At 34.3% G+C, this 14021-nt stretch overlaps 1 protein-coding gene across 12 annotated transcripts in view; it reads right to left on the bottom strand.

Annotated features, from left to right (window-relative positions):
• Nucleotides 1-212: 212 nt before the first annotated feature.
• ATRX (ATRX chromatin remodeler) overlaps nucleotides 213-14021 on the bottom strand; it is a 303341-nt gene continuing 289532 nt past the window's right edge. For 11 of the 12 annotated variants that reach the window (XM_045471900.1, XM_045471902.1, XM_045471895.1 and 8 more), the window contains 5 exons: nucleotides 7073-7222; nucleotides 6100-6225; nucleotides 5031-5126; nucleotides 4395-4523; nucleotides 213-3105 (listed from right to left, as the gene is read on the bottom strand). In XM_045471900.1, the coding sequence (XP_045327856.1) occupies nucleotides 2827-3105; nucleotides 4395-4523; nucleotides 5031-5126; nucleotides 6100-6225; nucleotides 7073-7222 (780 nt within the window). In that variant the 3' untranslated portion in view covers nucleotides 213-2826. Of the gene's footprint in view, nucleotides 3106-4394; nucleotides 4524-5030; nucleotides 5127-6099; nucleotides 6226-7072; nucleotides 7223-8426; nucleotides 8459-14021 lie in introns of those variants that run through there. The other variant, XR_006710928.1, reaches the window with a different exon arrangement.

Raw genomic sequence — 14021 nt, forward strand, 5'->3', positions numbered from 1 at the left:
CTGGTATGTAAATTATTTTTGAGGTTAGAGATCTCCTTTTACAGAATTTAGTACATAACAGATTCAAAGACCAAACTTTTTGACCTCCCAATATTAAATAACTAAATGTGCAAAAGAATCACCATTAAATAGGACATCAAAAGCTATACATTTTCTATGAAACAATATGTGCACAGATTTTCAAAGCTGTGAAAATGCAATAAAGAGCACAACACATTTTGGTCACTTTATTAAATGACATTAAATAGTTTAAGTTTCAACTACTAAACAGCACTTTGAATGGTGAAAACACAGATAGTATTATTGTCATACTTGAATGCTTTTCTTTAAAAACACAATTCCAGTCCTTATATATATTACAAAACAGCCTTAAAGGAAGAAGTGACATCTTTTCTACAGTACTTAAGATACTCAATACGAAACTGAAAAGCAGTCTAAACAGAAACAAAGGCAAGTCTTCACAGCTGTATGATTTCAGCAGCCAAAGCTGGATGATGGACTGAAACATTACTATACAACTGGGACAAAACATATACAATATCACAATACTAAGCAAAAACGTTTTACACCCAAAGAAATAAAACAGGTTACAAAATGTGGAGAATTTAGCAGGCAAAACTGTATTACAAGCAACATTTTAAATCGTCATTTTTTAAGCCATTGCAACTATTTAAAACATCTAAAACAAATAGAAAAATGAGCCTTTTAGTATCTTAATTGATGTGATTTTGTCTTTAAATATTTGTTAAAGCTTGATGTTATACTCAAAGTACATATTATGTAGCTAAAATGTCAAGTGAGAAGAGTATGCAAAGTGGTCCAAGTTTTATTTCAAACTCTCTTAGTTCCAATTAATCCTTTCTATGTATTACTCAAGTCATAGTTTCATCCATGGTGAAAAAGGTTTAGAAGGTTGCCTAAAATTTTTACATCCATGTCTTTGAGCAAGTAATCAGACCATGTTGAAAGTTCTCAGGTCTAGTAAATCAGGTTTAAAGTATTCTGGACTTGCAGAAATACCAACTGACAACAGCTGGCCATTGTGTACTGCCTTTAAATACTTCTCATAAATCTTGTCCTTTTCATTCTTCTAAAGTAAAAACATATCTCCCCCATCCCAATTAAATAAATTTGATTATATGGCTGGCACAATATCCAAATATATGGAATTTGTTAGTGATAACTCACCATGGTAAAGTGGGAGGGGGGATGGAGTGAATCCACCTAACCTTACAAATTCTGTATCACAAACCTTAGTGCTCTTGCATGTTTACCACTAGTTCTTTCATGATAAAAATGGAAATCTCTTAATCATCCAAATAACTCAAAACAGTTCTAGCTAATGTTAAACTCATTCTAATCCAGTGATACCTAGAACAATTCCACCACCCAACTTTCATTTTTTATGTAATTTTTTAGCTATTTCCACTACCTGTTACATCACCATCTCAAAAATAGTTTTGCCATGTTGAGTTGACTCCCATAGTCTAACAATCTTTTTCTTCAAGGAACTCAAGCAACCAAATTGTACATGAATAAACTCATAGGTCATTTTATAGGCTTGGATTAAGAAAAACAACAATGTAATGGTTTTCTAGTAAAAGTTCATAAAAGGGTAGTAGATGAATTTTGATCCTAAAACTGCCTCATGGATCTAAACTAAAAAAAAATCAAACTTTGAAATGTAAGTTATTTAAAATAACATAGGAAAGTTGAGGGAAAAGAACATAGGGTGACAGAAAAGAGGAAGAGCATAGAAGCCAGTGATCCTTATCTTTCGGAGGAATTATTTCACAATACTGACAGTACTGGGAATTATTAAAGCACATTCCTCATGTGAACTTAAGAAGTCAGCAATGGTTCTGCCATTTTGATATTTATAGAACAGGGTGTGACCCTACAACCACACCATCATCCTTAACCTCCTAAAATGCTAGAACATGATTTTGTTAGTCCACATCCCACTGCCAGCAACAGGATGAAGCACTAGCACTGGCACCAAGCAGTTAGGAGGTGTGCTTTATATTAGTGCCAGGAGCAAGAAAATTCATGTGTGGGAGATAATCCACAACCCTGAAATTTTACCAGTGATTATTTAAGCACATATAAGTGAAAATAAAAAATGGCCGAAAGACTAAAGAAGAAAAAGGAATTCTCTTCTTAGGCTATACTTAAGGCTGTTTATACAATGCTAAGATAACTGCAAGACTCCTCCAAGTTTTCGAGCAGTAGTATTTGAGAATATTGCACACAATTCTGTGTCAAAGATAACCCTTAGTTTCTAACTTTCAGTCACGGAGATGATAACAGCAGGAGCCGAGTTGCAGACTTCAGTCAAAAGAACATTAAAACCATTTCAATCACTTTAATAAAGAAATGGATTAAGTACAAAAGTATTTTATAACTTGAGGAATCAACTCTAAGAACTCAGCTGTGTATTTTTATATGTAAAGAACGAATATATAAATCTGTATTCTTTGCTAAATTCATTAATTTTATGACAATTTTATGGTCGCTAAAAGCAGGCATAAAAATTTAGAGAGGAAATCTGTGGAGTTGTTACTGTTATGGAAGGACTTGTTTTCACTGAAAACAATTTGAAATATCTTCTGTACTCAATGTGTGTAAGAAGATTCTAGGCAACATCACTGACAAATGTCAGGAAAAAATGGTATGCCCTATTAAAAAAAATTAAAACTAATATGGAAGATTGGCATTTAAGGGGACCAAACTATTTATACAGTTGAGTTCTGTTAAGTCATTGATTCCTAAAAAAATAAAAGATCTTTCTATGATTTTAACAATCCATTTAAGCTTAGTGCAAAATCACATTGATTTCCCTTGGGAAGGTCCTGGATTTTTGCTTCTCATTGGGGGTGGTGCACGTTGCAATGGTGGTGGCTGCATACCACCAGCTACTGACTGATACATTCCTCTCATATCAATTTGCTGGTAGTTAGAAGGATTCATGATTAAATTTGGAGGCTTTGGCATCATGAGGTGACCCAGTGTTGCTTGTTGATAAGTCATTTGTTGTTGTTGCTGCTGATTGTACTGCTGCTGGAGCCTTCGGTTCATAAGTATTCGCTGAACACAGCTGATTAACTAAAGAGAGAAAAGGGAGTGCATGTTACAAGTGCATGACCTGTCACAAAGAGGCAAATATCAAGTTTTAAGTTAAAATCAATTTGTTAAGGGTGTACCATATCAAAAGGAAAACACATTATTGTTACCACCATTACTAATTTGAGGCATTCACAAGACCATTACTGTAGAAACCAGTTAGTAACACCATTTAGGGCTAAATTTTCTTAATGACTTGACTACTGTATTGCAAGCAGCATTTAGGTTAGTTGCCATAGTAACTGTCCTGCACTATGATTAGTTTCAAGTATTAGTTACAGCACTTTTTGTCAAGTCTCATTTCTTGTTCATTCTTCTGAATATTTCACAGAATGACAGACAAACATTTTTAGTGACAAACACCAAAGGGGAAAAGCACTTGCAGTGGGAATAATTCCTACCTGGACTATCTCAAATTTCCTAAGATAATCTGAAATCAATAATTCTACAGCGCTTTCTAAGTAAAATTCATGCCACAGAAATTGATTCCCTGGAGTCAAGAGTTGAAATTTCCCACTGAAAGGCAGATGGCTGGCAAACAACTATGCTGGGAAAAAACGATCAAAGGTCCTGGAATATGCTAGCCTTTTAAAGAATTAAATAATTTAATAGGAACTGGTGACATATATCATCTATAGCTCCACTGTTTTTTTTTACTCTCAAATATATTAAAAAGTATACTTATTTTGGGAAGGTGTTTAAAAATGGTAAATATGGTAAATATGGTAAAAGTTTGGCAAAAATTCCTTTTTAAAAAAATTTTTTTAATGTTTATTTATTTTTGAGACAGAGAGAGACAGAGCATGAACGAGGGAGGGTCAGAGAGAGAGAGGGAGACACAGAATCCGAAGCAGGCTCCAGGCTCTGAGCTGTCAGCACAGAGCCCGACGCGGGGCTTGAATGCATGGACCATGATATAATGACCTGAACTGAAGTCGGATGCCCAACTGACAGCCACCCAGGCGCCCCTGGCAAAAATTCCTTTTTAAATGTCCAGACTACATAAAATATAAAATTATGTGAAAGAGATCCTACATAATCTTCAAGGAGACCCACTTGGGAAGTTGTTGCTCTTCTGTAATCTGGTAACCAAGATATTACACCTTTACTTGACATTATTAGGTTTTCTGGCAATACTTCTTCCAGGAACAACCAATGACCAGCCAGCCAGCCATATGAGGAAGGGATGGTTACTGACATAGATGTCACACAAACCCATTATTATGAATTCAAGAAAATTGGACATAACTTAGAAATAGTCAAACTCTTACCATTTGTTGTTTTGTCAATACATCATTGTAGATTGCTTCTCTTCGTTTAACATCAAGCTCCTGACTGGCTTGTCTACTTAATGCTAACGCCTGTACTTGGGCCTCTGAGAGATTCATGTTTTCTTTCCACTAAAAGAAAAAGGTTCTATTTACTCCTTATTGCAGTACACTGAGGAAAAATAATTAAGGTACTTAAAAATATTCAGGATTTTAGAAGTTTTTTTTTCTCTCTCCTTTATTCTTTTCTAAAGAAAACAAGGATGTAAAAAGCAAGGCACTAAGTTATCCACCGTTGTACAAGGTTTGGCTATCTCTGGAGTGAAACAACTTGGATTTAATTGGTGCAACAGATAAAACTTGTTTATGTAAACAACACATACATTTCTATGACTGACTGATTTCCCATTTCTTAGATATACCCATTTCTCATTTGTGCCAGCTTTTAGGTAAAATTGCTGAATTATAGCTTGACACTATTATCCAGTTTATGAGCATTTTACTATTGCCAATAAAGATATAAGAATTATGCGGTTTTCCCCACAAAAGGAGTGAAGCAAACAACAATTAAAAATTAAAACAAATTAGGGGAGGGACAATAATTGCAAGTTGGAGTAAGACAACTGCCAATTAACTTACTACAGCTGAAATTATATCTTCAAGAGGCTGAATCCTCACTGCTGTCACACTGTTCGTTGCTTCCACAACCTTTTCTCTTCCTTGATTAATGAGGTCCTAGAAGAATAGAAGAAATCTTATATAGGGCATATAAAAGATGGCCTGGTTGTAAAGTATAAGGATCCTTCCTCTTGCCAATTGATAGCACTTGTTTTCTTTGTAAATGTTTGTTTATTTATTTATTTATTTATTTATTTATTTATTTATTTATTTATTTATTTATTTTAGGGGGGGCAGAGAAAGAGGGAGAGAATCCCAAGCAGACTCTGCACTGTCAGCACAGAGCCCAACTTGGGGCTCAATCTCCTGAACCGTGAGATCATGACCTGAGCCCAAATCAAGAGTCAGGCGCTTAACTGACTGAGCCACCCAGGCACCCCTTTTATATAGCATTTGGTTTTAAAACTCTTCAAATAATTGAAAATCAGAAAACTGCAGCATCAATAAAGTGGGTAAAACGTATCAGTGAGGGTCTTGTTAGGAAGATAAAAGTTTGGGTTTGCACCAGTAATTTATAAATTTAAATACATTTTAAAAAGGAAACAACAGTTTCAATTAAGTTATTACATTATTGGTATAATAAAACCTAATCTTTCTTATTTAATTCATAATTGACTCTTCAGTAATTATTTCATACTGAACATTATCATATACTTAATGCTGCATCTACATTGCATCACAATGTAAATTAATGTATTCTATTTTCAAACATTAAGTTAATTTGTTTATTCAAAATATTTTATAACTGAAGAAAGTTCTATTTCCCCAGCTAGTCAGCTGCCTATTGTTCCTTAATTAAAACAATTCAAACAACATTAATTCAAGGCCTAATTCTCTTGTGCTCTGAACAAACCACATTCTACCATACTATGTTGGTTCAAAAGGGTCAACAAATAAAAGAAAAATTTCTTGGTCTATTTAGAGGTAATCTTTTGGAGAATGTGATATTCCTGCATAGGGAACCCGCAACAACAGGCACTTGAAATTGCCTTTAATTCAAGTTAAACTACTTTTGTACTTCACAACTTACCTCCAGCTGTTGATTACTCATTGCTGACAGGGCTCCCAAATTGAAAGGAATATAAGGAGTTTGAGAGTTGAAACTGACAGGGGGTAAATTGGTCCCAGTTGGTATGTTGAAACGCATGGTCAGTCCCTAAAAACAAAAAATTATGCACTTTCCACATTGTGATTTAAAACTTGAAATTCTACATCACCTACTGGTTTAGAAAAGAATCCACATTCTCAGATCTAAGAAATTATTAACACTCTTCCACACACAAACAAAACACCCTTTTCACCCGAAACCAAGATCCTATTACACAGAAAGTTTTAACCCCTAAAGGTGTATTCTTTTTTTCTGATAATTCCCACAGAATGGGGCAACTCAGAGAATTCTAATGAGACTCCTAACATAACATTAACGTTAAAGAAGTTTGGTACAATGAGTTAGGAGTTTAAAGAATTCAGGTATTAGGATAAGGTTTCCCATGCTCAGGCACATTTTTGCTCAAGTGGATTGGTGTTTAAAATAAACATGGAAGGAACTATTTTAAATAAAGTTGCTGTTGGAGAGTGACATTAATTTCCAATAATGGAATATTTTTGTGTTCTGACAGTCAAAATTTAGATTTCAGGTACACATGCTAAAGCAACATTTACTCCTACCTCCAAACTCTAAGCTCCTGTATATCTGTTACTAGAGTGAGGGTGTTGATGGGAGTTAAGTGATGTTAAATATATAGCTTCCCACTAATCTCTCAATTCAGCACAAGTGCTAAGCAGAAATGGGTTACTACACTTTAAGTGGAAACTATTTTCTTCTTTCCTTTCCTCTCACCCTACCCCAAAAGGTAGCCAAAAGCCCATACACTGACTCTCATATTGTTCCTGAAGACTCACTATTATTATTACTTATTCCAAACGTGACCCTTTTCTTACTCATCTCTCTTTCAAATGACTAACACAAATACAAAAACCAAAAAGCATTTTGAATGAACTACCTTCTTCTCTGCTTCATACTCAGCCCAAGCTGCTTTTCTTTCTTCTTCAGTCAACTCTTCTTCTTCTTTGTGGTCCAAAAGAGAATCGTGCTCATGATATCCTACGATGTGTTCTTTATGTATTTGAAGAAGTTCTGCAAGTATGGTGTCCTGTTTAGAGGGGTTGAAATAACAGAGAATTATTTTTTCTCTCTGGATCCTACCTCCAAAGTTCTTTGGCCTACTGTCAGACTAGAAACTAGACACTGGCTGCTACACATATTTCTGATATATATGATATAAATTACTTAGAAAACAGTCACAATACATGCAACACCAGCCTCTTATGTAAGAACTTTCTATATAACAATGTTTATATAAGCATGTTTTAGGGGTTCAATTTTTTAAATGACTACTTTTCAGCTTCAAGGTTTTTTTCCTCCAACTTTCTTCTAATTTTTCATTATGTATTGCTTTGTATTTTGCTTTTTTTTTTAAGATTTTATTTTTTAAGTAATGTCTACACCCAATGTGGGGCTTGAACTCACAACCCCGAGATCAAGAGTTGCATGCTCTACTAACTGAGCCAGTCAGGTGCTCCATGTTTTGTACTTTGTTCTGAGTTGATAATAAATGCTAATATAAGTCTGCTTAAATAAGAGATTACATTGGATGTGCATGCTAAAAATCATAGCTACTCCTGTTTATACATATTTTACAACTTTATTTTCACAATCACTTTGGCTACCAACCACTATACTACCGAAAACCAAATCTAAATTAATCTAACAGCTACAGGACAATTTGACTAGAACATATAGCCCTTATATTTCAACTGTACAAAGGTCAAATGTAAATTACACTGAAAAGACCCATGGGTCAAATTTAAACTGATACACATTGTTTATCAATTTATTACAATTTTTTTTTAAATTTTTATTATTATTTTTTTTCAACGTTTATTTATTTTTGGGACAGAGAGAGACAGAGCATGAACGGGGGAGGGGCAGAGAGAGAGAAGGAGACACAGAATCGGAAACAGGCTCCAGGCTCTGAGCCATCAGCCCAGAGCCCGACGCGGGGCTCGAACTCACGGACCGCGAGATCGCGACCTGGCTGAAGTCGGACGCTTAACCGACTGCGCCACCCAGGCGCCCCGTACAATTTTTTTAAGTCATAGTGTCTTAAGTCAGTCTTTTAAGGTTAAAAAAATTAAAAGCTTGAAAACTGGGATCATTTATATACTTAGTAAGAACAACCAAACTCCTGTTCTGTGTAATTACAATTATGAGAGGGACACAAAGAGAGGTTGGGAGGAAGGGGTTAAAGTGAACCATAGATATGTTACTTGCTAATAAAAAATTAAAATACTCACAAGTTGTTTATTAAGAAATCACAGATGAAAACCTGGATATATAAAAGGCAAATTAATTCACTTTACAAAAGGATTTTTCATAGCTTCTAACAGCAAGTTCTTTTAGAACACACTTTCTAAATTGAGTGTGAATCTAGTGAAGTAACAAATAATTATAGGGCAAGGGAAAGGTTGCAGAGGTATATAGTACATTAAATGTAAACTACATCTAATAAAGCTTAATGCCTTCCTAAATTTCAGCACAGACAAAACCCACGCTTGAAAATAATTCTGTCTTTACATCTCCATCCACCCCCAGAGTATAAGGTCCAATGCATGGTAGGAGCTCAAATGTCTGTCAAATAACTCAAGATGAAAAATTCAAATTATGAAGCCCTAAGTTTTTTCTGTACATAGCAAATGCTAACACTATTTCCAAATATTCTGAATATCTGGTATTATGTAAATAACTCTTAATCTTGCTACCCCCATAAACACCTGAAATAATAATTTCATCATTCCATGAAATAAAAGGAATTGATTTCCTTAATGAATACAGCTGTAATAATTCATTTTGACATGATGTGCTATTTCTTTTGTTGAAAACCAATAACATTAAAAGATTACACAAATGAGAGGGCTCAAGAAAGCCTAAAGGCAGAATACATAGATGCTAATAGGTTCAATTCTTCTGAAATGCTAACTAAACATTTCTCTTCTACACCAGTGTAGAAATCTATCATCAAAGCTGACTTCCCATATAAAGTCATATGCCATATAAAACAGGTTTATAATCACTAGATAGATCTCCAGAGTTCACAGTTACTGACCAAGCAAGCAGGGAGATAGGCCAATGTGATTAACTTCTATTAAAAGATAATGCCTTCCTTATGTGTAGGTCTCCCATGCTCACCCCCAACCATGACTCAAGAGAGAGGTATATAATAAAACCAGATAACACTAAATATTTTTAGTAAGTGACCATGACAAATACAATTAGGAAAGTAATCTATTCTACAAAATACCAAATAAATTATAAGGTAGAAATGTTCTATGGATAGTCCCTAATTTTACTTCTGTCAAGCAAGAAATGATGTTCTTAACCATATCAAAAATAACTTCATTTCTCTAAGAAAGAAACCTAAGAGAAAGACCAAGAGAATTGTGTGCTAGGAACTGAATTTATTTTCAGCTGTGCCACTGATTCTCTAACAATGAATAATTTAGTCTAGCTATGACTGTCACTTAAACATGAATGAAATCCTCTCTACTCACATGTCTAACAGGATGATACGAGAATAGCAAAAATAGATGAAACACCCAATTCTTTGGAAATAAATCCTACGTCAATTAAGTGCAGTGTTTATTTCACAATTATAAACACCACAGTTAATACATTACTTTTTTATGGTTAGAGAGAAAGCCTTTCCAGAGATGCACATATGCAATGTACATGTGCACACGCGCACACACACTCTCATATATACCCTTTAAAAAATGTCTGCATTATTAGGGAGTTTTATCAAGTCAACCCTTATCAACCTATAATTTCAAAGTCCAAACTGATCACCTTGGAAATGATAGAAACCTATGTCCAGAGAGGCAAAGTAACTTGTTCCAGTCACACAACTAACACTAACTGGGACCAGAAGGTGAATTTCCTGACTTCTATCCAGTGATCATTGTATCACATTATAAAGAATGACCAGGGTTTGGTTTTGTTTTTGTTTTTGAGAGGAGGGAGGGGCAGAAGGGGAGGGAGAAGGAGAGGGAGAATCTTAAGCAGGCTCCACTCCCAGCTGAAATCAAGAGTGGGACACTTAACCGACTAAGCCACCCAGGCACCCCAAGAATGAAATATTTTCTTGAGGCATAGTTAGTTCCTCCATTTCCCAGATCTGTTCTCTTATATTAAAAAAGACTGAAGGATTCCAGGGGTGGGAGAAACCCAATTATGTCTATTTTCCCCCCACTTTTAACACTTTTGTACTTTTTAAATTTTTCTTGAAGCATATGTTAATCTTTTAATAAAAGGAAATCTAAAAACTGAAGCAAACATAATTCTCAGAAACAAATCTGTGAAAGGCCAGTTCGTGCTTAGCCTAAACCTGACATGAACTATTTTACCATTTTCATCTTCTGGAGATAGTCATCCTAGGACACCCCACTTCCAAAACAGTCTTCTCCCCACCAATTCCAGACTTAAGATCTATCCTATCAAGTCAAGCATGATTGCTTTATTAAGGTCAGATTATGGTAGAGACTCAGCTTCTGTCCATACATTAACTTTCTTTTTGACCCACAGCCAACTGAAATGCCAGTAAGTCAGAGGAGAAATGCATGTGACATTGTTTTGTATTATTAAAAATTTTTGGACCTTTTCCCCCAAATATTAGCTCCCTCTGAACATCAAACCAAAACACCATTGAAATTGCTTCTAATGGCTACAACACTTCCTTCTTTTCAAAGAATTTAAAAAAATACAGAAACAATGCTAATGTCCTATTTTAAAACCTAGAAATAACTAATGGTAACACCTGTCATATATTTCTCCACACATTCACATTTTAAACTCACACTCACACACACGTTTTCACATAAAAATGGGATTGTACTACAGTTTTGAAAACACTTTTCTGAATTATTATCTTTCCATGGACATCATTTTATATCAAGTACAAACCATAATTTTTAATGGCTGCAAGATGCTTACAAATTATATAGATATACCTTATAATCTATTTAATTATTCTCCTACTTAATTAAGGGTTTATTAAGACATTTAGGCCACTTCCAGTATTCATTATGACCAATTCTGCAATGAAATACATTAATGGACAATTTTAATGTATTTCAACCATTTGTTCATACAATAACTATGCCAATAATACTCAAGGACTTAATGTTTACAACAATCTTCACTGTAACAAAGAAAAGACACTACATGTTACATCAACTGACTTTTATAGGAACAAGATTCATTTTACACAGCTCAGGAGGGCATGAGACAAAAGCACGAGGCAAAAATGTTTCTTTCCTCTAGAGTGCTGTTTGAGACACAAGAGAAAGATACAGAATTTCTGATATAAACTGTTTCTACATCTTTCCCTTTGTAAATTAACTGTAGCATACTGTCAATACAAGAAACAGATGATGAGATTAAAACAGCAAAGAAAAACATGTAACAGAATTCTCAGAATATTTCTTTGGGACAAACAGTTTTGCAAGTCTAGAGCAAATCATACAAGTTAATAAAGAAAAATTTCATCCCAATGTACAACACAATCAGTGGAGAGGCTTTTTGTTTCTTCCCTTTGAAGCATGCATTTATTAGTTGCTATAGCAACACTATTATTGAAAACAATACTGGAACAGAATCTATAATCACTAGGCCAACAGTCATGAAAATGAGGTTTAAATTATATCCAAATGTGTACCTTTTCTTTGTCTAAACTTTATTTTCCTTCAGTAAGTGAAAAATCTTACAAGCTGGGAAAAAGCATGGTCTATATTCTAGCTAACAGCTAAGTTAGCTTAAGCTTTAAAAATGACTGGTTTAATTAATAAAACAAAATTAATGATAAATTAAAAGTTTAAGTTAATTTATTTAGAAGTTTAAAGTATTTGGCAAGCTGACAAAAATTCCCATCTAATCAATTCTGAAATTCAACCTTGAAAATAAAAATTTTAAAAACAATCAAGTCTTTGCCTGACGGTGGGGGCGGGGGTTTGCCATGTTTCAAAATATTTTGCTTGCCATCACTTTGAATTTGAATTTTATAATATCTGGAAATAAAATGCCACTGGAATACATAAGTGCCACAGGACCCACTCAAAAGCTATGAAAAAATTCCTTTTATTACTTCAATAAGTCTAGATTTTTAGTAAAGAAACTTAATATTCCTGGTAAAAAAAAAAAAAAAGTTTCTACTTTCAAATTTGAAGCCTGTTCCAAACTGGAAAAAAAAAGCAACATACTTGAAAAGTAACTAGGGAGCTACTGAATAAAGTTCATGTACTACCTCATATGAGATTTTTAGGTCAAGAGTACATAACTTCTGCCAAAAAGCATTTATAAACATATCCAGATTCTGAAATTGTAGGTATAAAAAAGACAGTGACAACTACAGAACTTGTCACTTTCAAATAAGGAAAAGGCAGGCCTGCCAAACTGACTTTGGTGGAAGGTAAGAGCCAAACTGTCCTTTGATAAGAATGGTTTCTACTCAATTTAACATTCAAAGAACTAGATAGTATATTGAGTATTTAGCCTTTAAAAACTGGTTATCCGTTATAATTACTACATAAGCCACATGCCATTCAATGTGAGGTAAAGAGTGTCATTCCAGATTTTACAAGACTGCAGTGACTTTCTAGAGGTTACAGCTTTCCAAGTAGAGCCTGAAATGGAACTTGATTCTCAAGCTATACAATGTAGGGTTCATATTATCTCTTTATTTCATAAACACTGTTAACATCCTCTAACTATAGCTGTGTTGTAAAAAGGATACAGATAGAAGGAAGACGTATGAAATAGGAATGAAAGCAGATATTTAGCAGCTTAAATTACATTTTAAAGAAAGAAAACATTAAAAGATGAAAGACAAAATAGTAAAAACAAAATATACAAATACGGTCATCTATCTAGTGATTCTTGTACTGACCAAATCTCTCATGCAAATTATATTCCTTTAAGGGTTCAAAGTAATGAATATGATATAAACATCTTGGTCATGAAAACATCATTAACTGAAGAGACAGAAGGAAGCATTCACCTACTCAATTCCCCTAAAAGTATCACAGCCTAAATTTTCCACTGCTCCTATTCCTACAATGTTACAAGGCATATTCTGAATCAGCCAACCTAACCAATCAAGTAACATACTTTAGGATAGTAATATACAGATACTATAGCACTCAAGTACCTTATATTAATTCAGGGTCACTGATCATTCAAACATGTTAGTTATGTCCTTCTGAACTCTCATAAATGAAAGTGGAAAAAAGTGAAAGGATATATAGCCTTGCTTTCCAGGTTTCTCCCTACACCAGATAATTTCATGACCAGATTGTTAGACACAGAAACACCAAAATAATTTTTGCTGGAATCAACTGATTTGATAGAAAGAAGACCTATGTCAGCCTTTTGAATTTCAGAGGAAAATTTAATGGCAGGATTTATTTAAATTATATACACGTATGTAAAACTTTGTAAATTGGGAGACTTTATGTGTAGTGATTAAGATCGCAGGCTCTAGAGTACTGCTATCCAACAGAACTCTGGGCAATGATGGAAACGTCCTGTCTGTGCTGTCCAGTATGGTAGCTACTAGCCACATGTGGCTTCTGAGCACCTGAAATGTTACTAGTGCAACTGAGAAACTAAAATTTTAATTTAATTTCTTTAAATACAAATGTAAATAACCACATGTAGCCAGTTGCTCTTGAGTTAGTGCTGATCTAGAGTCTTACTGGGTTTAAATCCTAGTTCTAACATTTACCAGCCCTATGTCCTTGAGCAAGTTATCTCTCTGAATCTCAGTCTCCTGGTCTGTAAAATAGGCCTAATAACTATCTATTTCACAGGATCTACCATGGATATTAAATATTACACAT

This window comes from Leopardus geoffroyi, chromosome X, assembly GCF_018350155.1.
Source record: "Leopardus geoffroyi isolate Oge1 chromosome X, O.geoffroyi_Oge1_pat1.0, whole genome shotgun sequence".
In the NCBI taxonomy this organism is placed as follows: domain Eukaryota; kingdom Metazoa; phylum Chordata; class Mammalia; order Carnivora; family Felidae; genus Leopardus; species Leopardus geoffroyi.